The following is a 25,525-nucleotide window of genomic DNA, read 5'->3' as shown; positions in this document are numbered from 1 at the left end:
TAAGACTAGACAGAAACTAGTGTGCCATCCTAGGAGAGATGGCCTCTTACAAACTACAAGTCCCTGAGTTCCTCAGTTCATGCTGGATATTTTTCTGCATTTGCAGAAATAATCAGGGTTGTGAATAAAGATTCCCAATCTCTATGTATGGATGTGAAAGTTGGACAGTGAAAAAAACGGATAAGAGAAAAATCAACTCATTTGAAATGTGGTGTTGGAGGAGAGTTTTGTAGATACCATGGACCACAAAAAAGACAAATAATTGAGTGTTAGAATAAACTAAACCAGAACTATCACTAGAAGCTAAAATGATGAAACTGAGGTTATCATACTTTGGACACATCATGAGAAGACAGGATTCACTAGAAAAGACAATAATGGTAGGAAAAACAGAAGGGAGTAGAAAAAGAGGAAGGCCAAAAAAGAGATGGATTGATTCCATAAAGGAAGCCACAGACCTGAACTTACAAGATCTGGACAGGGTGGTTTATAGCAGATGCTATTGCAGGTTGCTGATTCATAGGGTCGCCATAAGTCCAAATCGACTTGAAGGTACATAACAAACACATGAATAAAGATATGTGAGTAAATAAACTAGCCTTGATTCACAAGTTTAAAAGCATACCAGAAATTAATGCCAGTATGATTGGTGTGATAAAATTATTTCAGAGTTCTGACCATTTTTAAAATGTTGCTTAATTTCCTAACAGGCATAGCAAGTTGCCTTATACTGAATCAGATGAACCTTTGGTTCATCTCGCTCAGTATCGCCTGTACCAGGTGCGGGTAAGTCTTAATCCCTCACTTTTCTTATCGCAAAAAGTTCAATCTTTTAGCAAAATGGGTTTGATGCGCAACCCAAATTTGCGGTATGTGATTGAATCCCACCTGGAAAAAGCAACTGTCTGGAAGAGCCCTGGTTGTCAGAATCTAGGATCCAATTTTAGGCCTCACCTGAGTGGGCCAGTTCTGCTGCTGCTGCTGTGGTGGAGTGACTCTGCTGCCCAATCCAATGAGCCAATGTCTTCATAAGTCTGGGCCATCAATCTTACTGCCCTTCTTCGCTATTCACACAAGGGGCATTCTCTTCCACCTACCTACCTGTCTGGGCCGGGAACCTCAATATGAAAGGCAGAGTTCCTGCTGTGAGTCTTAGCAAGCAGTCTGTTTAGCACTTGCGGTAGTATATTCTCCTGTTCTGAAATGAACCTCTGAATCCAAGAAGGGAAAGATGACGGTATTTGCAACTAAGAATTAGCGTCAACCAAATTACTAAAAAAACCTCCCAGATAGAGATGGGGGGAGGGAGAAATTCGATTCAGTTTGCATTTCAACCCGAATAGATCAAATTCCCACTTTCTGAAACAATATGAGAACCAAAACACAGCCATCCTTTGAAATGCACACATCCAGATTTTGCATATATTAGGGGAAAGTGTACATAATAATGATTATGCTAGTGAAAATAATATACCAAAATGCATTATATTAGGAGAAATGGCTTGCCGAAATGTGCTCATTAGTCAAAACTGGATACAAACATTCTGTTTTTTTAGGAGAAATTCGCATTAAAGTGCTGAATAATTTTCATGAGTTACAAGCAAAAATAGTGAATTGCTGCAGAACTGAATTTAAGATTGGAAAAATGAGGGAAACTGACTGATCCCTTCTCCCAGATTTGATCCCAGTCTACACTGAACAACAGTACCATAATAGGGGAAACTGAAAGCTGGCGACAAGGAGGAAAATGGTGCTAAATATTTCTAAGCCCTTCTAGATACGGAAGTGCAAGGCACCAACTCAACTCTGCAATATGTTTACAGGAGGGAATGAATCCCACTCTATATCCATTTGCTGTTCTCTGCCAAATTATCACTGATAATCGCAATGATTATGGGAATCACTTCTGTTTACTTGGCTTACTTCTTAACTGCAAGGGCTGTGAAGATTTGGTCCTCCGGCTCCTTACTGTGTTAATTGGCAGCAATAAAAAGGACACTAAAATTATATATGTAGCTGAATGTGTGGGTAAAGTGATGCACAGAGGCAAAAAAAATATCCTTGTTTGACATATATCTTGATAGAGTCTGAGTTGGCAAGCAGGACTCTGACTTACTGAGAACAAAAGAGATCTCAGGGTCAGAACAGGAAGCTCAACAAAAATGTGGAGCCAGTGTGGAGCCACACAGAAAGAAAATTCCATGCCAGGGAACAGTGGGAAAGAGATTGGAAACAAAACTGCCAATATCATAATGCTGGTTATACGAATCTCTGGAGCAGCCACACTTGGAATACTGTGTTCAATTCTGGTTGCCACACCTCAAAACAGATGTTGCAGAACTGGGAAAGGTACAGAAAAGGGCAACTAAAATGATTCAAGGGTTGGATCAATTCCCCAATGAGGAAAGTTTACATTTAATAGAATCCTAGAAAAGTAGAGTTGAAAGGGGCCATCGAGGCCAATCCCCTGCTCAATGCAGGAATCCAAGTTAAAGCATACCCAACAGGTGGCTGTCCAGCTGCCTCTTGAATGCCTCCAGTGTCGGAGGGCTCACCACCTGCCCAGGTAATTGGCTCCATTGTCATACCACTCTAACAGTTAGGAAGTTTTTCCTGATGTTCAATTGAAATCTGGCATCCTCTAATCTGAGCCCTTTATTCTGTGTCCTGCACTCTGGGACGATCGAGGAGAGATCCTGTCCCTCCTCTATGTGACCTTTCATGTACTTGAAGAGTGCTATCATATCTCCCCTCAGTCTTCTCTTCTTCAGGCTAAACATGCCCAGTTCTTTCAGTCTCTCCTCATAGGGCTTTGTTTCCAGTTCCCTGATCATCCCTGTTGCCCTCCTCTGAACCTTGGGGCTTTTTACTTTATGAAAAAAGTGAGGGGGGCATCACAGAGGCTATGAAATTATGCATGGTATAAAGTGTGGGGAACTTTTGGCCCTCCAGGCGATGCTAAACTACAACTCCCATCAACCCTGGACATTGGCCATGCTTGCTGGGGCAGATGGGAGTTTTAGTTCAGCGACATCTGGAGTGCCAGAGGTTCCCCACACCTGGTGTAGAAACAGTGGACAGAAAGTTTATTCTCCATCTCTCATAATAGTAGCTCCTGATGGTTTCAAATTTTGAGAAAGCCTCATGCATTTAGCTAATGTTTTTCTTAACTAGCCTATATTGTACAGCAAACCATTTGTGTGCCTGACCGCTCAGACTCTTAGATGACAGTGACTTTACTACCAGAGGTCTAAGTTCGGTTATTATCTCAATACATAATTTACTGCATTTGGATTTTCCAAAACACATTAGCATCACTCAAGCATATGGGGCTGTAATAACTTTCCATATATAGTTTCATCTATCATGGAGATCCATTTAACTCGTTTGTCCCCTATTCCTGCACCATCTACTTTATGTGCTTTCCTTTTTTCATAGGTGTTAATCTTGATTTAATTTGCAATGGTAGATGGTCACTTTCAATCCTGCCTAACAAGTCCATAAAATAAATCCAGGGAAAGTGTGTGTGAGAGAGATTAAACTATAATGAACTACACTTCTACCTCTTTGGTTTAAGAAAGTGTAGTTACCTTCTGATTTGTCCAAAGGGGTATCACGTAATGTAAAAAAAGATTATTACTATAAATAAACTCCAATATTTTTTTACTGTGCTTATTGGCCGCCTTCCCTCTAGAGGTGTGTCCAAAAGGTATGCTACTCCTTTAACATTATAAAAAATCAACTCGTAGCACTTGCCCAATTGCTGGAGAGAATGTAATTGAGAAGGCACATATATATGTGGTGGATGTGTCCTTTGGCAAGAGAATGTTGAGGCTAGTTTTCAAGAAAATGGAGGAATTCACAAGACAGACACTCAATATGGCTCCATAGTTTGAAAGAACATCAGAAGAGCCTGCTGGATCAGGCCAGGGGCCCATCTAATCCAGCATCCTCTTCTCACAATGGCCAACCAGATGCCTCAGTGGGAAGTTTGCAATTTCCAGCAAGTTAACCTTATTGGATATATTTACTAGCCACACTACACCTAAAAAGAAAGGAACCGAGAGGAAAAACATGGCAGTTCTCAAAACCACTGGAAAAACAAATGGTAAAACACTGCTAGTGCCAACAGCAGGTGGAGCCAGGTACCAATGACCGGCAGCGCCAACTAATTTTGCCCCATCCATGCTGAGTTCTGGAAGGGCAACACCAACACTACAAGGGAGGAGGAAGGCGCCAGTGCTGGACTGGCTGTAAGTACAAAGGCAGGCAGGCAGGGGCTGGCACAGGGCAGACTGAAGCTGGTGGGGCTGTGTTTCCTTTGCCCTAATGGCTCCACCAGAGGATGAGTTTGTACCCTCTCAATAATTATCTACTGTACTTTAAAATAGTGTTTAGCAGACCATGTGCTGTCTGGTGCAAGTTCATGTGCATTGCCTTCGTAATTTTTTTTAATAAAAATGAGTTTCAAAAAATTAAATCAGTTGGAGGGGAAAGGATGGTTTGTTTCTCTCAGAAGGTTTTGGTGTGTAAAATATGTGATTTTATATTACTAGAGGGTGTCATCTAACACATACCTATGCAAGACTCACATCAGCAAAGGGGGGGTCAGCACTCCAAGGGGGAAGCCACATCACTCTAAGAGGAAAACTGGTTGCCTTGGCATTGCTAGGAAACTATGTCCAAATATGGCCACAAATAACATGAAAACATGGCTAGTTTGAAGGAAATCCCCCTGCTGTTGATGTTGTGGAACTACCCAAGACTTGTGCATGTTAAGTGCCATTCTCTTTCGTTTGAATGACAGAGGCCCATCATGCCTGATCACAAATGGGTTTTGGCAACACTCTTCAGCTTCAGAAGGCATTTTCTGTGCAGCTTGCTGTTCAAAAACACCAGTTTCAAAGCATCCTTTGGTTTTTTGGATCTCAGCCAGTGCATTTTCCCCCTGAGACCATCTACACATTACACAGAATGAAAAGGGTAGAATTCCGGACTCTCCACACCTCTGGCTGTAGGTGAGATTTCACCGTTTTGAATATTCTCCCATGTAAAAAGTTCCCCATATCTAGTAAACTAAATTGGGAACTGGGCTTTACTAAAAAAACTTCTTATGGAGGACAAAGCTGTCTTCTACTTCGACTGTTGGAGGCAGTAAGCCTCTGAATGTCAGTTGTGGAGAGAGGGCTCTTGAATTCAGGTCCTGCTTGTGGGCTACCCCTAGGGGCATCTGGTTGGCTACTGTGAGAACAGGATGCTAGACTAGATGGGCCATTGGCCTGATCCAGCAGGCTGTTCATGTTCTCTATCACTCTCTCCAATATGCTAGGCAGTAGTGTAGTGGCAAATTCAGCAGTGCAGGGTCCCTTCATGTTCATCAGAGGAGAGTGTTAGCTACTGAGAAGAGTTTGACTTGCCTCCTTTTACTCTGATTGGCTCCAATCAGCAGGAAAGGACAAGGAAGCATGTTAGAAGACTCTTCTCAGTGGCTAACACATTCCCCTTTCATGCTGATTGGCTTGTAGGATGCTGGAGACATAGGGACCCTTCTGGGACCCTGCTCCTAAAAAAGTAAAGGATCTAAGACTCCCCCCCCCAAAGACCCTGCACGACTACACCCCTGGTGCTAGTTTGGTACAGTGTGAATTGGTAACATCTAGAATTCTACCATCTTAAACCTGTGGAATGTGCAGAAAGGCTCTGAGTAAACATTTAGAATTAGCTTGCAGGGATGGTTGCATGTACCTAAAGCAGAACTAAAAGTATATCCAGACAGTATACCAACTATGTATCGTAGAATAAGTTTATTTTACCCGAATCCAAGACGGCAGGTGCAATGCTTGTCACCATCAGCATTGATTCATACAATGTTATTTACAACTTCTAACAAAAAAAAATCACACATGCTGTCTCATGAACTGACTAGGTTCATTATTAGGCTTTTGTTAAGATAAAATGCATCACAACATGTGTATTGCACCAATGTGTGTCTACGGCTTTAGGTTTAAATAAGTTACATTATTACAGTGCAAAATAGGTCTATTTGCACACTCCAATATATTTTAAAAAAGCTGAAGTTATGGAATTGACAGTTTAACAGTTTCTTAAACATTCAGCAACAGTACCGTTGTCAATGAATCTGTATAAATAGAATTGCATATTGTACAGAGCTGTTTTAAAGTGTTATGTTAAGATACAATAAAGATTATCAGCTGCTTACAACTGAAAAGCATGCATTACAATCCAATATTGTACATTTTATAAACTATGACATTTTACACAACGAAGTATGGAAAGAAAGGGGGGGGAGTTAAAACTTGGCCAATCATCATTCTTTAATTCTTGCTTAGCAGTTTAGGGAGATTTGTCTTCATGCAACCCTAAAACTTCTTTGCAGAGGTCTGTTTTATCAGATAAAAACTATATTGCACATTGGTAGATCTGTATATTAACTGAAGCTTTAAGAGCACCACACACTTCCGTCATGGAACACGAGTTTTCTATTTTTTTCTCCCTCCCTAGGGAAAGGTTTTTTTTTCCATTTACAAGACTCATGCAGATGTTTTCAGTAGATGCGTTGCTAAAGACGCATGCAAAAAAATTAACCTTACAATTCTGCAAAATTTGTTTAGGACTAAGTGATTACTCCAGTTTTGCTGTAAAGGAGAGAAAGAGAGAGAGAGAGAGAAAAGGAAAACGTTAGTGGAAAAGACGGCTAAAGAAGACTTAATAAGAACTTTTCTTTTTTTTAAAAAAAAAGGCTCAATAATTTTAACAGTCTGAGAACTGGACCTCTCATTTTTAATGGGAGAATACAGGTTAATTGAAAAAGTATGAGAGAGAATTAAAAGCTGGAATGATACCTAGTTAGATGTTCTTCACCCCAAACCAACCCTGCAAACTTGTTAGTGGATCCAATTATCAGAATCTAGCCAACTGCCAAATCTGTTGATTTGGTAGCTGTTGCACAAGGGAGCCATGAAGACACTCTACTTACACAAGATGCTCCAATTCCTTCAAAGTTACTGTGATGGCTGATCATAGGACCTAATTTCCCTTTCACTGCAAGCCAGGGAAGGGGAAGCTGTGGCCACTCTTGAGTTGCTGGACTCCCAACTCCCATCAGCCCCAGCCAGCTTGGCCAGTGGTCAGGGATGAAGGCAGCTGTAGTGCAACAGCATCTGAAGGGCCTCAGATTTCCTAACCCTTCTGTAAGCTCTTCTCTCTGACCACCTTTTGTGAGCAGAGAAAAAATAGCTGTCCCCAAAGCTCTTGAGAAATAACCAAAAGAGCTGGCTCACACCCCTCTGCTTATGACGTGTTGACCGTTAATGGCTTGTCTGTGTGAATTAAAGAGCCACATACCAGCGGTCAGAAATAGAATTGGATGGTCTGAAATCCACAGCTTCTTGGAACCCTCAGACCCTAACAAATTCCTACTGCTCAATTTGCTAGTGTGCAATAACCTTTGCAACAAAAGGGGAAAAAATGGTTATGCTCATCCACTTGTCTATGTGTTTCTTATCTGACATACTTATCAGCCCAGCTGCCAGTCCAACCAGCATCTCTTTCAGACTTCCTCCAGGCAATAGCACTGCTTTACATTGTTGGATTCTCCAGTGTTTATTTTACACTCTCTCAATATCTAGTCATTTCAGCTGTATTTTGCTAGGGCCTTTATCTAGGTCATCCCACTAGTTTGGGATGCAATTGATATATTGGAAATTGTGACAAGCAAACAGGCTCAATAAGTAGGAAATATATCCTACTGGTCTATCTCATCCTCCCACCCACCCCCAAAATACACAAATATCTTAAAAGGGAGGTTGACAAACCAAGGGCTGCAGTGCAGTTCCACCTGCTGAGACCACCTTTCAGAAAAGCTTGATCATCAGAACCACTGGTGTGCGGGACTTCCGGGAAGGGTGACTTCGCTTGTGCCTGCTTTTGAGACGGGCTCCCGCCTCAAAAGAAGCTTATTCAGATATAAATCAGTCAGAACATTTTTTTTTTTGACTGATGAAATTTCTCCCGGGCAGGGAGAAACGTAGAGATCAACCTCAAAAGCCTGTTTTTGTTGGGAGGACTGGATTTCATTAATTTATGAGAAAAGGTCCAGCCAGCAATGCCGGACGGACTTCCGAACAAGCTCTATCTGATTAATGCGATACGTTTATCTTTTCTTCAAAGAGAAAACGGACTAACAGGCAAGCACCCTTCTTTCTATTATTTTTTTTACTTGGTTTAAATTGTTGCAGCAAAAAGAGATTTGTCAAATGAATCAGCTTTAAAGAACTTCTGGGTGAGCTATAACTCTTCTCTGTTATTCACGAAATTAACAGCTTATCTCTGTTTCTATTGCAAAAAGCTGTCCTGGAAGTGCATTCTAAAGATATAAACAGAAGAGGGATTTCTATTCCGAGGAACATTATATTGTCTGGGACTATTCTCTTTTTGGTCTATTTTATTTTGACGAATCTGCTTCTTCACGACGCCACTAACTGTTTTGATGCTGGGAACTAAATTTGTTTTGTATTCTTGAACATAGAGAGATAAGGCAGGCTGCTCTGTTTATACTGTGATGTCATCAAGCCTGGAATATTAACTCAATTGTTGCTGAAATAAGAAGTGGTTCTTTATTTTTGTTTTGTTTTCGTGGTTTTAAAAATGGCAATCAAGAAAGTGGCTGAGAATCTGGAAGTAATTATGTTTCAGAAAATAATGGATGAGATTGAGATAACGAAACAAACCCTGCGACAGGGCAGTAAGGAGCTGAAAATTGAACTGAGCAAAATGACGCAGGAGCTTAAAGAAATAGGGGATCCTGTGAGAGAGGAGAATGAGATCAGAGATGAGAAAAGAAAAAATAAAGGGAAGATACAAGCCCTGGAGATTGGAACAAATGTGGAATTGGAAAAAGATCTGGAGTTTATGGATATTAGAAATAAAATCTACTGTTTGGAATTTAACGTTCTCTCTGAAGAAATTAATGAAGATATTAGAGATAAAGTTATCAATGGCTTGGATAATCTTCTGGACTGGAATGATGTGATGGAGCTTGATATAGAGAAAATCTATGGAATTAACTGCAGCCATGTGACAATGGAAAAACTCTCAAGAGATGAGCCAGTGCATTTTGTAAAAAAGAAGAACAGAGATATGACTTTACAACAATATTTCAGCAACTTATTCAGAATTGATGGCAAGAAAATATTTGGGATAGAGGAAATTCCCATCAGACTCTTATTATATGACTATGGCTATGACAGCAAGATTATTATGGAATACTGATAATGGAAGATTGGACACTGAAATTACTGGACTTAACAGGACTATTGAAGATGGAAGATGGAATTAATATGGATAATGGAATAATGGCTATTGAAATTATTGGACCTAACAGATTTTGATGAGATGGATTAATCGATATGTTTATTTGGACTATGGTTATGACAATAAGATTATTATTATTATTAACGAGATGGATTAATCGACATGTTTATTTGGAGAAAAATTGATAAGATATATTTCTTAAAGAATTGAAACCTCTCTGACTTTTTGTGGAAAGAATAAAGTAATGTTTATGAGATTTGATGATTAATTAAGATAACTACTGGAGGAAAGTGATCTTATAATATAATTTAAGAGACAGGATTGTTATATATTGTAGACCTATAACTGATTTGATCTGCGACAAATGGGAAGTCAACATTTTATTTTTTTGTTTAATCATTTTTGTTTTGTTTTGTTTTTTGTCTTTGAATGTTTTATGATTTTGTTTTGTATGTTTTATGAAAATTTGAATAAAAATTATTGTAAAAAAAAAAAAGAAGAACCACTGGTGTACAAGCATCCTACTAATGGGGATTTACGAGAAGCAGCAACAGAGATGGCGCTGGGGTGGGGTAGTCCCATGTCTTCTGCTCTTTTCATTCCAGTTCTTTAAACTTAACTTCAAAAAAAAAATAGCTTACAGGGCAGTTGGGCTCAATGCAAAGCACAGTCCTGTTGAGACCCAGCCACCTTAAATTTACCCAGAGGCATTGCTAAGTTAACATATGGACATTTTCTGCAAATTTCTGTTCCCAGTTCTTATAGCAGCTAACAATGTCCTTGGCCATGGGAAAGCTTCATTGTGATTCAGCCTGCAGCCCTTATCCTATTTGATCCTCATGCTCTATAGCAATTTTCAACATGGCTTTTGCAGAATTGCTGTCTCCCATCGCACAGAGTTTCGTATTAGACAAAATATGCAGATCTTTCTACTGTCCAAGTTGAATGATTTTTTAAAAAATGCAATGAGCAGAGATTAGGGAAACAATGGTTAAGAAGTGCAAAAGGTAAAACGAGACAAGTGCAAGGACAGACAGGTTTGGGTTTCTTTTACCTATGCCTCGCCCATGCTGTACTCCACCCCTTCTCCCTCTCCTCTTGTTCATCTTTTAAGTCTCTTGTTGGCTGTGTCCTTGGAAGACACTAGAGGACTGCTGTACTGCATTTTATCACCACAGAGGTTGGATCCCCCAGTACTAAACACTAACTTAAGGGAAAGCACAGCTCAAGACGATTTTTTAAAAAGTGAATAGCTATGAAGGTTTGCATAAAGTTTAAACAAAAAAAAGTCACTTGCTGATTTTAGAAGACACTTGTACTGTGAAAACAAATGGAAAGAAAGTAAATGCTCTTTGGCAATCGTAAGAACATAAGAGGAGCCACTGGGTCAGGCCAGGGGCCCATTAAGTCTACCATCCTGTTCTGACAGTGGCCAACCAGATGCCTGTGGAAAGCCCACAAGCAGGACCTGAGCGCAACAGCACTTTCCCCTCTTGCAGTTTGATATCTAAAAGAGGACGGGAACCTCCAGCCTGCAGGTCAAATGTGGCCTGCCAGCCATTTTTCTGGAACCATGGCCACCTGCCCCACATCTGACATCATAGGTGATACCACATGTGGGGCAGGTAGAGATACAGTTGCACAAAGCAGGACTGAACTCCTGTGCATTAGCTGATGTGTAGGAAGTTCAGTCCTTCTTTGTGCAGTAACAAAACCGACACCAGCCGGCCAACTTTGACAGGTGGGTGGTGCTATCTCAAGAGTTAGGAAGTTTGGGGTTCAGATCTGTCTGGAAACACAACCTTCCCCTCAAAAAAAAACACCCTTTCCTGCAAGTGCAAAGTGTGTGCATCTATATAGTGGGAAGGGAAAGGAACTCTGATTAATGTAATCCACACCATACATTTAAAGCACATTTGTTCCCCCAAAGAATCCTGGAAACTGCAGTTTGTTAAGGGTGCTGGGAATTGTAGCTCTGTGAGGGGTAAACTACAGTGTTGAAGATTTGGGGGAATTCATGTGCTTTAAACATTTGGTGCAGATGTGACCTGACACTGAAGCCGCTGTATCGCAAGGTAGACCATTGGCTTCGCTGTTCCAGCATTGTGTGTCATATACTGTTCGACTACAACTCCCATCATCCCTGATCCCATTGGCCATGCTGGCTGGGGCTGTTGGGAGTTGGAGTCCGACATCTGGCAGGCGACAGGCTTCCTATCCTTGCCATGCAAAGAGAACTATGCAGGCATCTCTTCATCTGGATGAGAAATGTCCTTGACTAGGCCACTTGTCTAATCCAGCAGGAAAGTGCGCGTTTGCATTCATACATACAGAATTTTTCTGCCCTTATTCCAAAATAGGTTAGCTATTACTAGAGCGTCTCTGCAAGTTCCTTGCTCCCTCAAAACAACTGTCATTTCTCCCTTCCTGCCGTTTATGGAGCTGCTTGCCAGAAGATCTGCATGATGCTCCCACTTGCTTCCTTCAAATAATTTTTCAAAAATTTTGTCATGTCTTTGGCACATGTTTAATCATCCCTAAATACATGTAACTGCACATTTTCCCTCTGCTTTGATTTCCCCTCCCCTCTTCCTGTAAAGTTAGGTTACAAGCCCCTCAGGGAAGGGACCTGTACTCTTTTACTTTGAGGATGTTAAATAAGACTAATAAGCCTTGGGGATCTTCACGTGTTCACTTCTATGAGCAGCAAGAAAGAGGCAGCTATAGGAAGCTAGAGATCTCCCGATAGGCAGCATATGGCCACTCTATGGTGCAGGTGCCACAGGTGGTACAAAGAGCAGGGCTTTGTGGGAGTCCTCAGCCTGCCTATCCCATATGGCAGGGGGGGCTACTTTGTGGCCCTCCAGATGCTGGTGTAGCCCACAGATTAGCCACCCCTGCCACAGAGTGGAGCCTGCCTTAAAAACATTGTGATAAAGTGGGAACTAGAGTCTTAGGTTTAGGATGACTTGCAACAACTTTGTCTAAAAAAGTTGGTTACCCCTATGCTCCTTACACATCTGTACATCCCAAAGCCCTCCTTTCACTTATACACCAGTGAAACCTTCCATTCCCGAGGGGTTTCACTTTATACATCTGAACATTTTGAGCTTAGCCACAAACTGTTCAGTGCTAGTCACACACTGACAAAAGTGATTACCAAACTTTAATCCACCCACCTTCTAAACAAAGAGTGAAACAGAAAATGTGCCTGCCAGTCCCTCTGCAACTAAGCTGTGCTATGTTCATCCAACTGTTCGTTGGCAGTCTTTGTGGGGTGTTAAGACGCAAGTCTCCGCTCAATGAGAAAAATCAAGAAATTGGTCCTGTTACAGAGATACCTGAGATAATGTAACTGAAAAAGCCATGACCTTCTGAAATTAACACTTGTTACCTTTACAGCAAAACAGAAAAGCCGTCCAAGAGCATCGAAGTACAGGATGCAATGAGCTACATGGGACTGGTGTCCAAGGACCTCTATCATTGTTGAGGTGTGGGAAAGAGAGTATGTATGACTGGCGGCTCTGAAAAAGCAGTCACTGCATCCTAGTCATTCTGGAGGAGTTGAGTGTCATGCGGGGGGAATCCTGCAATTTTCCAAGAGTCTCAGGGCATTGCTCTTGCTAGTTTAGCTCTGCAGATTTAAGCAGGGAGAAACTGGGGCTGCAAAATGTGCTTGTGCTTCAGGTCATCTGGGCTTTACGATACTGGATGCAGAATGTGAAGAGTGGTGATAATAATGTAGCACAGCAGAATATCTGACAAAACGCAGCATGGAATGAAGGAAAAATTAGCATTTATTCTTTGACATGTATACAGCATATGCTATCTTTTTTTTAACACAGCACATCACCACTGGAATGGTGAAATGGAAGAGAGATACTCACTTCGGTCGATGAATGTTGGAAGGCATTGGAGAGAAACACCACACAGTTAGGACTGTTAATGAACTTACACATTGTTGGTACAGGACTCAATTTGGAGGGAAAAACACGACATGCGCTAACATTTATCCGCAATAGAATGATGGTGGTTAGTGCCACATTAAAAATAAAAATAGTACTATACAATATGTTCATTTGGTCATGTGGTATTTACAGATTTTACAAAAACACACATAACATACACGCACACACACACAATTTGTTACTTTGCCACTTCAGGGTAAGATGTGGCCAGCAGACGATATCCCAAGATGTGGCACTGATAGTTAAGAGACCGAACAAAAACCCAGCGAAAACTCCACCTGTGCAAATGTGAGTTGTTTGTTTTCAGGTCCCATTATAAATGCCGCATTACAAAAAAATGGACAAAAAAACCTTAACACATGGAATTTGCTGATTAAAACAGAACAGCCTCTGAGGTATGAAGGAAATGAAAAACAGAATTTTCTCAATTTTAAAAAAGTTTATTCATTTATTCTTTTTTCCTTGTTGAAGTCTATCCTGGTAGCCTTTTACCTCTTCTGCTCCTCCCCCACCCTCCCCAACTGGGCAATGCTGGTGAAAATGCTGTTACAATAAAAATACATAAGATATTTAAATAAATAATTAAATTTTTTTAAAAAGAAAATCTACATGTGTTGGGGAGGGATAGGGGTAAAAACAGCAACAGGCTGCCCCTGGAATGGTATTTTCTGCACCAGCACAGACAGGCATACCTCTCTCAAAGACAGGCGTAAACAAGATTTAGCTGGAATTTAAAAATATTGGAAAGGGCAAAAAATGTTGGGGGAGGAGAGGGAGAAAAGATACTGAGGTAGCAGGATAAGTCTGCCCAGTGCAGAAAAAAACCAGCGGAATGGCAAATTAAGATTAGATGACCATGCAGAAGACACAAACAGTTGCATGCTTTTAGTTTAAGAAAAACACACACAAAAACATTCATTCCCTAAAATCTGCTACCAATTACAGTTTGCTCAATATAGTGTCCACTGGCACTGCCCCCGCAAAACACGTTTTTGTTTGTTTTTACAAGGATGAGTTGACTATTAAACAGAACACTGTACATGCTTCTCCTCTACAAAAAATATTTGCATAAAATAGTGTTAATTTCTCTGTACATTTCAATGGACACCCTAGTTGTGTATAAAAGGGGGGGGAGAATACTACTCCCCCACTGGAGTCAGGGAAAAAAAAGAAAAACCCAAAAGGTCTAGACCAGCCTTCCCCAACTTGGTGCCCTTCAGATGTTTGGGACTACCTTCCATCCGCCCCAGATAGCACAGCTGCAGCAGCTAGGGCTGATGGGAATTGTAGTCCCAAATACCCAGAGGACAGCAGGTTGTATAATATGGAACCTCAGTCACCGGCATTTATGTTCATGTGAAAATTCAGCAGAATAAGACAATTGCTTTAAACAATAAAAAAATTGATTAAGTTAAACATCTCTCTGTCAAACTGTTATCACTTCAGGTCAAGACAAGAACATGTCACTAAAGTTAGTGTCTGTGCTATACAGCCAGATAACCAAGGGTAAGGTAATGAGCACGAACGGCCAGGAAATCCCTTCGGTGCATGCAGACAAAGAGCATAGCTTTGTGGCAGGTGGCACACTATCTTTACCAGGCTCTAGGTAGTTACGCGCCACAAATTTAAGTGTCTCATCCAGCAGGATGACGGGCAGCGAGATTTTCAACACCATCAGCCACTGTGTCACATTCAGAGGTGTGATTTGGAAGATCAGCTGGGGAACAAGACAAGAGAGAGGATTATTGTTGAAGCCTTTTGATGAGCTAGAGGCAAGTATGGTGAAAAGCTTTTCTTCTTTGGCTCAAGACTGGTCCCTAGATATGAGCTATGCAAACTTACTGGCAGTGGCTCCACAGAAAGGATGAGGAAGTGAAGAGACATGGACAAGCAAATGGAACCCAGCAGCCAGACATTCTCCCATGGAGGCATCCGCAGCAAAGACTGGTTCTCTGACAAGCTGAGAGAGAAAGAGAGAGGATATATAAAGCTTCACAGTTCACTATTGCTCTGTCCCTCAAAAGGCAGCCAACAAAAAGCATACAGGACTACTAAGCACAATTTTGCAGTGCTTAAATCATCTTTTCCATATTATCTCTGCAATCCTGACAATCACCCCTGTAAAACATTATTTTGTGTATTGTAGATGGAATGAGGGGAAAGCAGCTTGCCTAAAGGCCATGTTAAATGTGATTTGACCCAGGACTTGCAGCTCCTGTGCAAAGCTGCTACACTTCACCAGTTCTCATTTCTGCCCCTCTCCCTTTCCCCTCCTGTGAGGTTTTAAAATCCTTGTAGTGGATTCTTCTGGCTGCCATGATACCAAGAGCATGCACATACAATAGCATAACGCCAGAAGCCACAGGAACCTCTACTCAGTTTTGCTGGATTTGGCTCAAATATTATTCCTTTCAGTGGCCATGGGCCATCAACATCTCTTTAGCAAAAGGCTCAGTTGTAGTTCCCTAAATATGTTCTGTAAAAACCTTTAACCCAGCTGCACCTAATTACTACACTTGGTCAGGCCTGTAGAACTTTGCAATGCTTCTGACAGTACTGAGGCAGATGCACTTGTGAAGCTCAAGCAAGGGAAGATTTCTTTTCAGCCTCTGGTAATCTGCCTCTTCTGCCCATCTTCTAAACATCTCCTTCATGAATTTAAATAATTTTAATTAACAAGCAAAAATATCTGAATCCCCCAAATCACTTCTGAAGTCAAGGCAAGTTCCTCATTCAACATGATGAAATCTAGAGCACATCTCTGCATCCATGATACATGGTGTATAAAAGCAATCAAGGCAGGCTTTCATTTTCCGTTTCAGGTACACCAACCTGTTGAGAGCATTACACATCTCTATAGTGACCAAGACAGAAAGGGCCATCGTCATAGGGTATGGAGACTCAAAGACCACACAGTCAACACCTTCAAACTCTGGATTGTCATCTTTGCACTGCAAGAAATGGCTCTGGAAGATGCAACATAAATGCCAATTAGTCTAGGTATGCTCTTTACATCACTGCTCCCTCCCCCCCCCCATAAATTCATCAACACACTCTTGTGCTAACATTATAAAAAAGTACAGCTATAAAGTTGAAAGAACCAAAGCTTTTCCTAAGCACTCTAATCTGATTTTTAATGTTAAGTAGGAATTAGTTTTTTTGATGTTTGTAAGATCTTGCAACAGATAAAAACTAGTGATCGTTTAATAAAGACATCTGCAACTTACATGCTACAATTAGAAAACTGCATGATGAAAAATGTAAGTATTGTTCCGAAGATGTTAACCATGTTTTTAACATTGACATTTCAGAAGGAAAAATCATACCAACTGGTAGTAGGTAATTCTTGGGCCACCATCAGCAGCAATAAACCACCAAGCCGCAGCTCCCACCGTAGCAGCTCCAACATAGCCTTAAAGGGGAAGGGGGGAAGCGTGTTAGTTCTCTGTAGGCTGAACAATAGGGCAACTGTATTGCTTGCTCACCTCACCTGAACTTCCTCTCCTCTGTACAATAGGTTACTGTGTAACCCTTTACCCATTTCCTGAAATTACGATTCATGCTTCTATCTTGATTGCCAAGTCACCACAACTGGATTCTTTCCAACATTCACATCTCTCATTTAAAAACAGACCAAGGGCTGCGGCTGGGCATAATGAACGGAGCAAGAGCTTTGTGAGAGATACTTCTGCGCTTTCCCACTGAAAATCTGCCTTAACTGAAGTAACTCTTTTAAAGGTGCAAATTCTTTTACACAGTCGTTCTTGTAGGAGATTATTCAATCCAAAGCAATACTGGCTCAAAAACGTTTAGGGTGCTCAGTTTAAATGGAGTCTTCAGAACTAGATTAGTCTGGTGGTGCCACTGTCAAAGTAGCACTTTGCATTCCTGCTGTGCTCAGATTAGCAGTTGGCAGAGAAAGGGAAGGTGAAGAAAAAAGGATGCAGCAACAGCATGTGACAAGAAGTTCCTGGTATCCTTATGCTAAACTTCTACCATTCTACCAACTTCCAGTGTGGACCAGCTCATTTCCTGCTGCTGTCTTTTGGGCAAGAGCCAAGAGGGGAAAAGGAAGGGAACAGAGAGATACTGGAAATGAGGGAAGGAGAGAGCAGAGAGCTCTGCGCTAATCCAGGAGTTCAGAGCCAAAGCCAAAATGAACACTCACATCCAATTGCCAAGTAACGGAAGAAGAGCCACCCAGAGATCAAGGGCTCTTTAGGATTACGAGGCGGTTTGTTCATGATGTCCAGATCAGGAGGGTTGAAGCCCAGAGCAGTGGCAGGGAGCCCATCAGTCACCAGGTTTACCCACAACAGCTGGACAGGGATTAAAGCTTCAGGGAAACCCAAAGCAGCAGTCAGGAAGATACTGTCAAACAAGAAAGGAAAAAGCACAGGCAACATTAGCCATTTTGAAAATGTTAATACATAAATTATACTTAGGCAAGTATAGGCTACAACTATCAAGAATCAAGTTCTCAAATCAGCTATAGCCCTCTGGCTCTTGATGCTATTTGGCAACTCAGATAGTCCTATGCAAATTACGTATGAAAAGGAGCACTTGAGTGCTGCATCTGAGGGTGGACAACTGTTCTTGATAACAGCAAGCCGCCCTTTCATTACACAAAATAGCAGAAATGAAGAATACTTCCCCCTCAACCCATCCTCTGTCATTTTCTCTCATTCGGAAGGAGAACAGGAAAGATTTGTTAAGCCACCCAATAGACACCTTTGGACTGAATCTGTCCTGGATGCTTGATTTATGACAGCAAAGTTCACTTGTGCAGTTCTTGAGAGGACCTGCAACTGCTTGGTACACCTACCAAACAACCTCTCCAACATTGGAGGAGATGAGGTAGCGAATGAATTGTTTCATGTTGTTATAGATTGCACGGCCCTCTTCTACAGCTGCTACGATGGTTGAGAAGTTGTCATCAGCCAGCACCATTTCTGAAGCTGTCTTTGCCACAGCAGTGCCCGACCCCATAGCAATGCCAATCTCTGCTTTCTTCAGCGCTGGGGCATCATTTACACCATCTCCTGTCTGAAACAGAAAGTTTGAGAAATGAGCACCCACACATGCCACTGTGTCAGGGTACAGTGGAGCTCCCTAGCTTCAAGTTTGTGGAGGTTGGCAAAGGTAACCCTTAAGGTTCATCTGAGAACTGGGCAGCACAATAAGAAAAAGACTTGGGTATTCTATTCTGCATCTTCATGCTGCGAGACAGAATGTCAGTAAAATGAAAGTGCCAAAAGACCCCTCCCCAAACCAATACACAGTTTTATTTCTACACAAAAGAAGTTGCCACCTACCTATTATCCCCCTTACATACTTACCATTGCTGTGATGTCATCAAATGACTGGAGAAACTCAACAATCTTAGACTTGTGGGAAGGCTCCACACGGGCAAAGCAGCGGGCGGTGAGGCAAGCATCTCTCTGGGCAGCTGGGGAAAGTTCGTCAAATTCACGGCCAGTAAAGGCTTTTGTGGTGACATCCTCCTCTTCCCCAAAGATGCCAATACGACGACAGATAGCCACCGCAGTCCCCTTGTTATCCCCAGTTATCATAATCACACGGATGCCAGCGTGCCGGCATAACTTTATGGATGAAGCCACTTCAATTCGTGGGGGATCCAGCATTCCCACGCAACCAACAAATGTCAAGTTGGTCTGAAACAAGAATAAACCCCCCAGTAAGAATTAAGATTTTCCAAGTAAAAAAGTAAGAACTGATTCATACGTTCTTAAGTTGCTGAACAGAACATATAGAGGATGCAATTGTTATACCATTACTGCTTAACGACAACAACAACATGCTTTTAAGTTTTAATTCCCAACAATCCAAGGTCAGTCACTACAGCTTCCATTTTATAGCTAAGGAATGAAGGCTCGATAGCCCTAGGTAACTCCATAAAGCTGAGGATCAACGAGACTTGAACCCATATCTCTGAGACGCAAGGGCATAAACATGACCCAGGATGTCTAGAGATAAACACACAAGTTACCGTGGGATAAGGATGGGGACACAAAATGCTACAAACCAACCTTCGCTGCATCCTACTCTCCCTCCAAGGAGCTCAAAGGGGCTCACTTGCAGCTGCCATCCAAACACAGACCTGCTTTGTTTTAGGAACCTTCAGCCATCCTCCACGAGCTCCAGATAATGAAAGCAACAACTGGATACTAAACCAACCTCATAAGTAATGAAACTGGCAGAATCCTCTAACTTCATGTCTTCCCTTCTTGGTGGATTGTCATGTGTTGCCAAAGCCAGGCAACGCAGAGTATCTCTGCCAGTGCCCCACTCTCGGATGACGCTCATGATCTTCTGCTTAATTCCTGACGTCATTGGCACTTTGATGCTTCCAACACGGACATGCGTACATCTGTCAATTACCCCTTCAGGGGCACCCTGCAGGAGCACAAGATAGAAACTGATTGGCCTTGTAAGCAAGATCAGAAGCATTTGCCTTCCCATCACAGAACCATTAAGGGCTAAATAAATCAATAAAGCAACTCACAGCAGGAGTCAAAATACTATTCAGCATCAATTTTTTTTTTTTGCGACTCCACTGTAAATTTGTTTTGGCACAACATAAAGAGTCATGCTGCCTTGCAGCTAATTACAAATGCCTCCTTCCATAAAGCGCACTTGCCTTAACAAACATCTTGCTCATGGCTGTCCGGCTGGGCTTGTTTGGAGTGCAGTACACTGACATGGATTTCCTATCCCTTGAGAATTCAAGGGTGAATTCTTTCCTCATGAGTTGCTTTATCACCTGCAAAAAGAAAGTGGGAGGGACAGGGAAGTCAGAAATGCATTGCACTGAACTTGCATGACAGGAGAACGATTTCACGGGGTTCTCTGTTATGAAGCATTTCAGACGTACTGACCGAGTTGCAAGCGTTCGCTCGTTCAATTCTGGACAGTCCTTTCAACTCTGTGTCAAACACATTCATCTTTTCAACCAGACATGTGAGGGCAGTCTCCGTAGCTTCACCAACCTTCTCATACACTCCTTTAGCCTTTAAAAAACAAATATTACCATTAATCAAGATCACAGGTTGCTTAACAATCACATATTTGGGAGTCTTGTTAACAGACATCCACAAATTCTTTCTCAAGATAAAAACAAGATCAGGGTTTGTAAACAAAATCAGTTTATGCATTTTCTTAAAATTATTTTTATACAAATTCTTACTTCCTTTTCCAACACATGAACTCCCTTCACTAGGTCCCTTGTATGCACGTTTAATTTTAATCATTTTTAAAAATGAACAATTATATTTTATAAAGCACCTCGGCTCTCCAGTGCCAAGTTAAGATATGTTCCCCAGATCATGAAAAAAGCAACTGATGCAATTGCTTTCCATAGGATTATTTTGATAGCAGATATCTACACTAGCCTTATTGTGCACACTTGCATGTATCAGACATGCATCTATCAGAAAAACATCCATTTCTGTTGTACCAACCAAACCACTTAAATAAAATAAACAGACATCCCCAGAAAGGAATTTATTTATTAAATATTTCTTTATTATGTTAGTCTATTTTTTGCACAAATGTGTGCACTCAAACTGACTTACAGTTAATAAAAAATTAAACTACAGGTAAAAGATTTACATAATTTTTTTAAAAAACCCACAGTATGTAAGGCAGTGTTCTGCCTTGATGCCTTTTGTATAGTGATCATGCTTTCGGGTTTGTATTTGTTATATATTTTTGTTACTTCATTTGTTATGTATCTCTATGACTTATTTGTTCTCAATTACTAAGTCGAGTCATTTTAGACACAACTGCCAGAAAAGGGGTGCATAAATAACTAAACACACGCACTTTTCAGGAACAGCATCTCCTTTGAACCAATAGCACTCTCATGTGAAGAGGATGTGAGGGATGTACCTTGACATGAGTGTTGCAGTCACTGCCCTTTCTAATGAAGGAGTGCAAGAGCAACCATTCTCTTGAACTGGACAGAGTTGCTTACCTCATTGAAATCCAGAGAAGAATCGTTGCAAAGGGCACAGATAGTTGCCAATTCGATAAGACCATCGTACTGACAGCATTTGACAAGTTTGTCATCTTTATGCCTGTCAAGAAAAATATTCCAGAGAAAAATGAATGGTGAGGCTTTCCCGCGTGATGCTTATGCAGAATCTCAACCACTGGCTCAGATCCTTCCCTCTCTTGCCTGCAAGCATTACTCTCATGCCTCCTCCTCTGAAACCCAGAAAGCACTCAACTGCCTGGCTTGGGCTACACAGATCCTATTGACATGAATGGGCATGGCCATTGTACGCTAGATTATTTTTATGAGATAAAAGGCGGGGCAGAACCCACTATTACAGGTAGGCACACCGGTCTTTGGAAACTCGGTTCTCTGTCCTGATCAAGAATTCCTTCTTGCCCACTCAAATAAAAAAACAAACTATGGTCAATGAGACAAGTGTGCTGTGTTCTTTAAGATGGGACAAATAATTACACTTTTGTGGAATTTTGTTCAAGGGCAATCTAGATTACTATTACGCAGAAAACAGTTAGCAGGGGCCATCATGGGATCCTTTCACATCAAAACTTTGTTATCAATGACTATAAAGATTTAACCAATTTACTTTCTAACTGGGAGAAATTAACTTTGCTGAAGCATCTATGAGTACTTCATCTTATGTGCTCCTTCTCAAGGGCTCTATGTAAACAAAGACATCAACTAGGGAATGATGACAGATGTTATGCTTTTTTCAGTCATCATCTCAGCATTAACAATCTGTACCATTATTTGAAACTATGAAGACCTGGAAAGGCATTTGCGTGTACATTTCTTTATATGGAAAGAAAATTGCCACATAAGAGAGGTAGCAATATGATATACAGATTCAAAAACATTCAGCAATTCACTCCAACACAATGAAAGATTTGGAGAAATTAAGGCGTGAAGGAGTGAGAAGATGGCATTCTTGTAAATAATTTAGCCTGCAAAAAATATTTAACTAGTCTGCTGGGAGTTGACAGAAAAGAGATGGGGGAGCTCCTTATGAGGAGGAACAGAGAACTCAAGCCCTCCTCTGCCAGCCCAATTACTCATGCAATTCCTTATTCTCTACAGCTACCAGGCAAATGCTTAAATACAAGCCTGCATAAGAGTGATCATCATGACAAATAGGGCACATAAGAGATGTACTATAGGACAAAGATCAATTCTGAGGGCGGATTTGGATTATATTTGTAACGCTCAGAGCTGAAAGCAAGCAAGCAAGCATACTAGGTCAGACCCATCACATTCTTCCCTGCAATAGACAACCAGATATTGAGAATTTATCTTAAACCTTGAGGAAAGCTTCCAGTTTCCCCAGGAGAGTAACTATTCCAAAAGATAAGGTTTAAATTGGTAATCTACAAATGAAGAGGTTGCACTTCAGTACCACTTTATATTATCCACCTTTCTTTCAGGCTGTTAAATTCTAGACCTAAGTGCTGCTACGCACACACAGCCAGACCTAAAACTGGTTCAGCTGGCAAGAATGAAGCTTACACTTCTCCCATGGGAGCATATGTTGAGCCAGTCACTGTAAATTCATTCAGAGAACAGCCATCCCCTTCCACTCGGTCCACAATGAACATCTGTAAGACAGACAAGTGTACAGACAGAGTAAACCAACTGAAGAAATGTAAAACTTAAATGTCAAGATATAAAATGCTTCTTGCACTTCTGTCAGTGGCATCAAGAATTATAACATTTAACCTTAAGAGGATACCAAGCAGTACCTTTTAAATCAGATAATGTACACAAAATACAAGATTCTGACTGGTACAGAACCAAAATTTTGCTTAATGTTTTATTTTTAGTTCCATATATATATATATATACACACTACTGAACTTGTTGTCAACCATTAAGCTCAGAAGTCCTTTATATATAACTAATATTTGAACAGAGTGCGGGCTTGAGAGTACCCTCTCCACTTGTTTTCTTCCCTCTCCCTGCTTGACCCTAATATTGCACTGTTCTTAGGCAGTATGGTCATCACACCTCTTGTGCTTATACAGTTCAGAACAAGGACCTATACAAACTGCCAAGACTGGTACTTCAGCTCCATCCACAGAAACTGAAATTCGGAGAGAATGTTGGGATCAGTGTCCTTCCCTCAGAACAATGCTATCCCTGTAGTTGCTGAAGAACAAGGTCTGATGCCATGAAGTATTTTAAAAGTATGGGCCTCCTACTCATACATTTCTTTAGAGCCATTCCTCTTTGATACAGTTCTATATTCTGGAGTTTCTTTATTCCTAGGAATTTATTTTAATGCAGAAGCATAAAGCCATTGAATCAGTCTAAGTTTAATGTTTAGTCTAGTCCAGGTAAGCATGACTATGCCAACTTCAGAGCACTGAATTCTGCTGCCAGATGTTGGGCAGTTTTAGAATCAGGTGAATACTTCAAGAGTGATGCCTGACTCCAACAACATTGCTTTTGCATCCGAGTAACAGGATTTCGGCATTGGACATGGGAATGTGGTGATATGAGCTTTAACATTCATTTAGTATGACCAGAATACAAGGGGCTGCCCAGAATACAGGAGGCAGTGTAAGCCCCCTATAGCAAGGCCCCTCTACATGAAATACAAGAGTATGGGGGGGGTATCGTTCAGAAATTAACACAAATACTGAGGAGGAGGCAAGGAGAGTCAGAGGGCAGTGTAGACACGGCAAGTCTTTTTTTTTTTTTTTTTTTTACTGAAAGTGGGTCTTGAGGAGAAGAGGGAAATTCTGCTTCTACAAAAAAAGGAGCACCACAGTTCAAATGGAGGTAGAGCAGGAAGAAGAGACAGTTCATTCATTGTTGGCATACACAAGAGACTATGCCTAATTTGGGGAGTGAACTCTAGTCCCCAAGACAAAACACCACTACCTCACCAAAAGGCAAATCATTATCAGAAGAACTTCCACCACTCAAGTGACTACAGTTACTTTCCTTTAAGGCCTGCTCTGCATAGGTATCAAGCTTCAGTTCACATAAACTTGGACTGGCTATAGTTTGGCAACAAACCATAATGCAGAAAAAACTCTTAGGATTGCTTCTGCAAAAGCTTCCTGAAGAAAGCAAGAGAGAGAGAGAGAAAGTGTGCCTCTTATACAGGCAAATGCTGCTTTACTGCTTTTATGTGCCAAGGCTTTCTTCCAAAAACTTGCAAACAATGCCTTTTCTGCATTACCTAACAGACCCAACATTAACAAAAACAAAACAAAAACCCTACTCTCAACTATATAGGATTAGAGAAAGTTTTTATCTCAACTTTATCTAAAATAAACCTTTTCACAAGGCAAAAGACTTGGATGTTCCTATGCTGAGGCACCTCTCTGTTTTTTGGCATCTACCTCCTTAAAAGACAGCCTGTTATGCAAGACCCCTGCAAGTAACCTTCTCTGGAATACAGATGAGCAACTGCTTTGTGTTCCACTACAGCATAAAATTCTGGACAAGACCAGGAAGCAACACAAATTGGTAAACAGCAAGTTAGAAAAGGAGCACCAAAGTTTATTACAGACACACAAGCCATAAAATTTAAAAGATACAAAAAAAGGACTAACATCTTTATCATGGTTTACTCATTTGAAATTCTACCTTGGCCCAATATATGTGAATATAATTATCTGCAGCCATACACTACACTCAGGAAAAGCCCCAGCCTCTCCAATAATTACCTTTCACAAATAAGACTGCCTTAATTTGACTAGGAAATCTTACTTTGTGTTCCTATTCAGTTCTTGCTTAGAGTATCAAGCACAAGTGAAGTACAACACAATTTTTTTAAAAACTGGCATAGTTGCTAAAGAATACAATACCTGGATTCATAAGCATTCATTGACTTTCTCAATACATACACAGAATGAAGCACCTAGCATCAAAGATAACTTAGGAAATCTAGTTAGTGCCCTGTTTCAGTATCAGATGATGCATTAAATTTTACACTTGGGCCTCCCAGATCTAATCCAGCCTGAATCTGCTGAAAACTCTGATGCTATCCACACTATTAAAATTACAGAACTGGGATGTGCAGAAGGAACAGGCTGCCACGAGTGTGACAACCTGAGAGAGAAGAAAGTCTGAAAAAAGTCTGCTTCCTTTCCTGCAGACCTCTTGGGTGTTAAGATCAGCCAAGGGACCCCTCCTGATAGTTCCACTGCCCTCAGAAGTTTGGGGGTGACAAGCCAAGAGA

General features: G+C 41.1%; 1 protein-coding gene across 2 annotated transcripts in view; it reads right to left on the bottom strand.

The window, feature by feature from the left end:
- Positions 1-5,789: 5,789 nt before the first annotated feature.
- Positions 5,790-25,525, bottom strand: part of ATP2A2 (ATPase sarcoplasmic/endoplasmic reticulum Ca2+ transporting 2) — a 69,977-nt gene continuing 50,241 nt past the window's right edge. Inside the window, exons 9-21 of one of the 2 annotated variants that reach the window (XM_061603381.1) lie at positions 22,840-22,928; positions 21,298-21,400; positions 20,201-20,332; positions 19,963-20,085; positions 19,500-19,718; positions 18,641-18,976; positions 18,127-18,347; positions 17,470-17,672; positions 16,628-16,713; positions 16,134-16,267; positions 15,144-15,261; positions 14,898-15,018; positions 5,790-6,656 (exon numbers count right to left, since the gene is read on the bottom strand). In XM_061603381.1, coding sequence (XP_061459365.1) covers positions 6,643-6,656; positions 14,898-15,018; positions 15,144-15,261; positions 16,134-16,267; positions 16,628-16,713; positions 17,470-17,672; positions 18,127-18,347; positions 18,641-18,976; positions 19,500-19,718; positions 19,963-20,085; positions 20,201-20,332; positions 21,298-21,400; positions 22,840-22,928 — 1,899 coding nt within the window. In that variant the 3' untranslated portion in view covers positions 5,790-6,642. Of the gene's footprint in view, positions 6,657-13,112; positions 15,019-15,143; positions 15,262-16,133; positions 16,268-16,627; positions 16,714-17,469; positions 17,673-18,126; positions 18,348-18,640; positions 18,977-19,499; positions 19,719-19,962; positions 20,086-20,200; positions 20,333-21,297; positions 21,401-22,839; positions 22,929-25,525 lie in introns of those variants that run through there. The other variant, XM_061603380.1, reaches the window with a different exon arrangement.

The sequence above is a fragment of the Rhineura floridana genome, chromosome 19 (genome assembly GCF_030035675.1).
Source record: "Rhineura floridana isolate rRhiFlo1 chromosome 19, rRhiFlo1.hap2, whole genome shotgun sequence".
Classification (NCBI taxonomy): Eukaryota; Metazoa; Chordata; class Lepidosauria; order Squamata; family Rhineuridae; genus Rhineura; species Rhineura floridana.
This window is presented reverse-complemented; position numbering and strand designations above follow the sequence as displayed.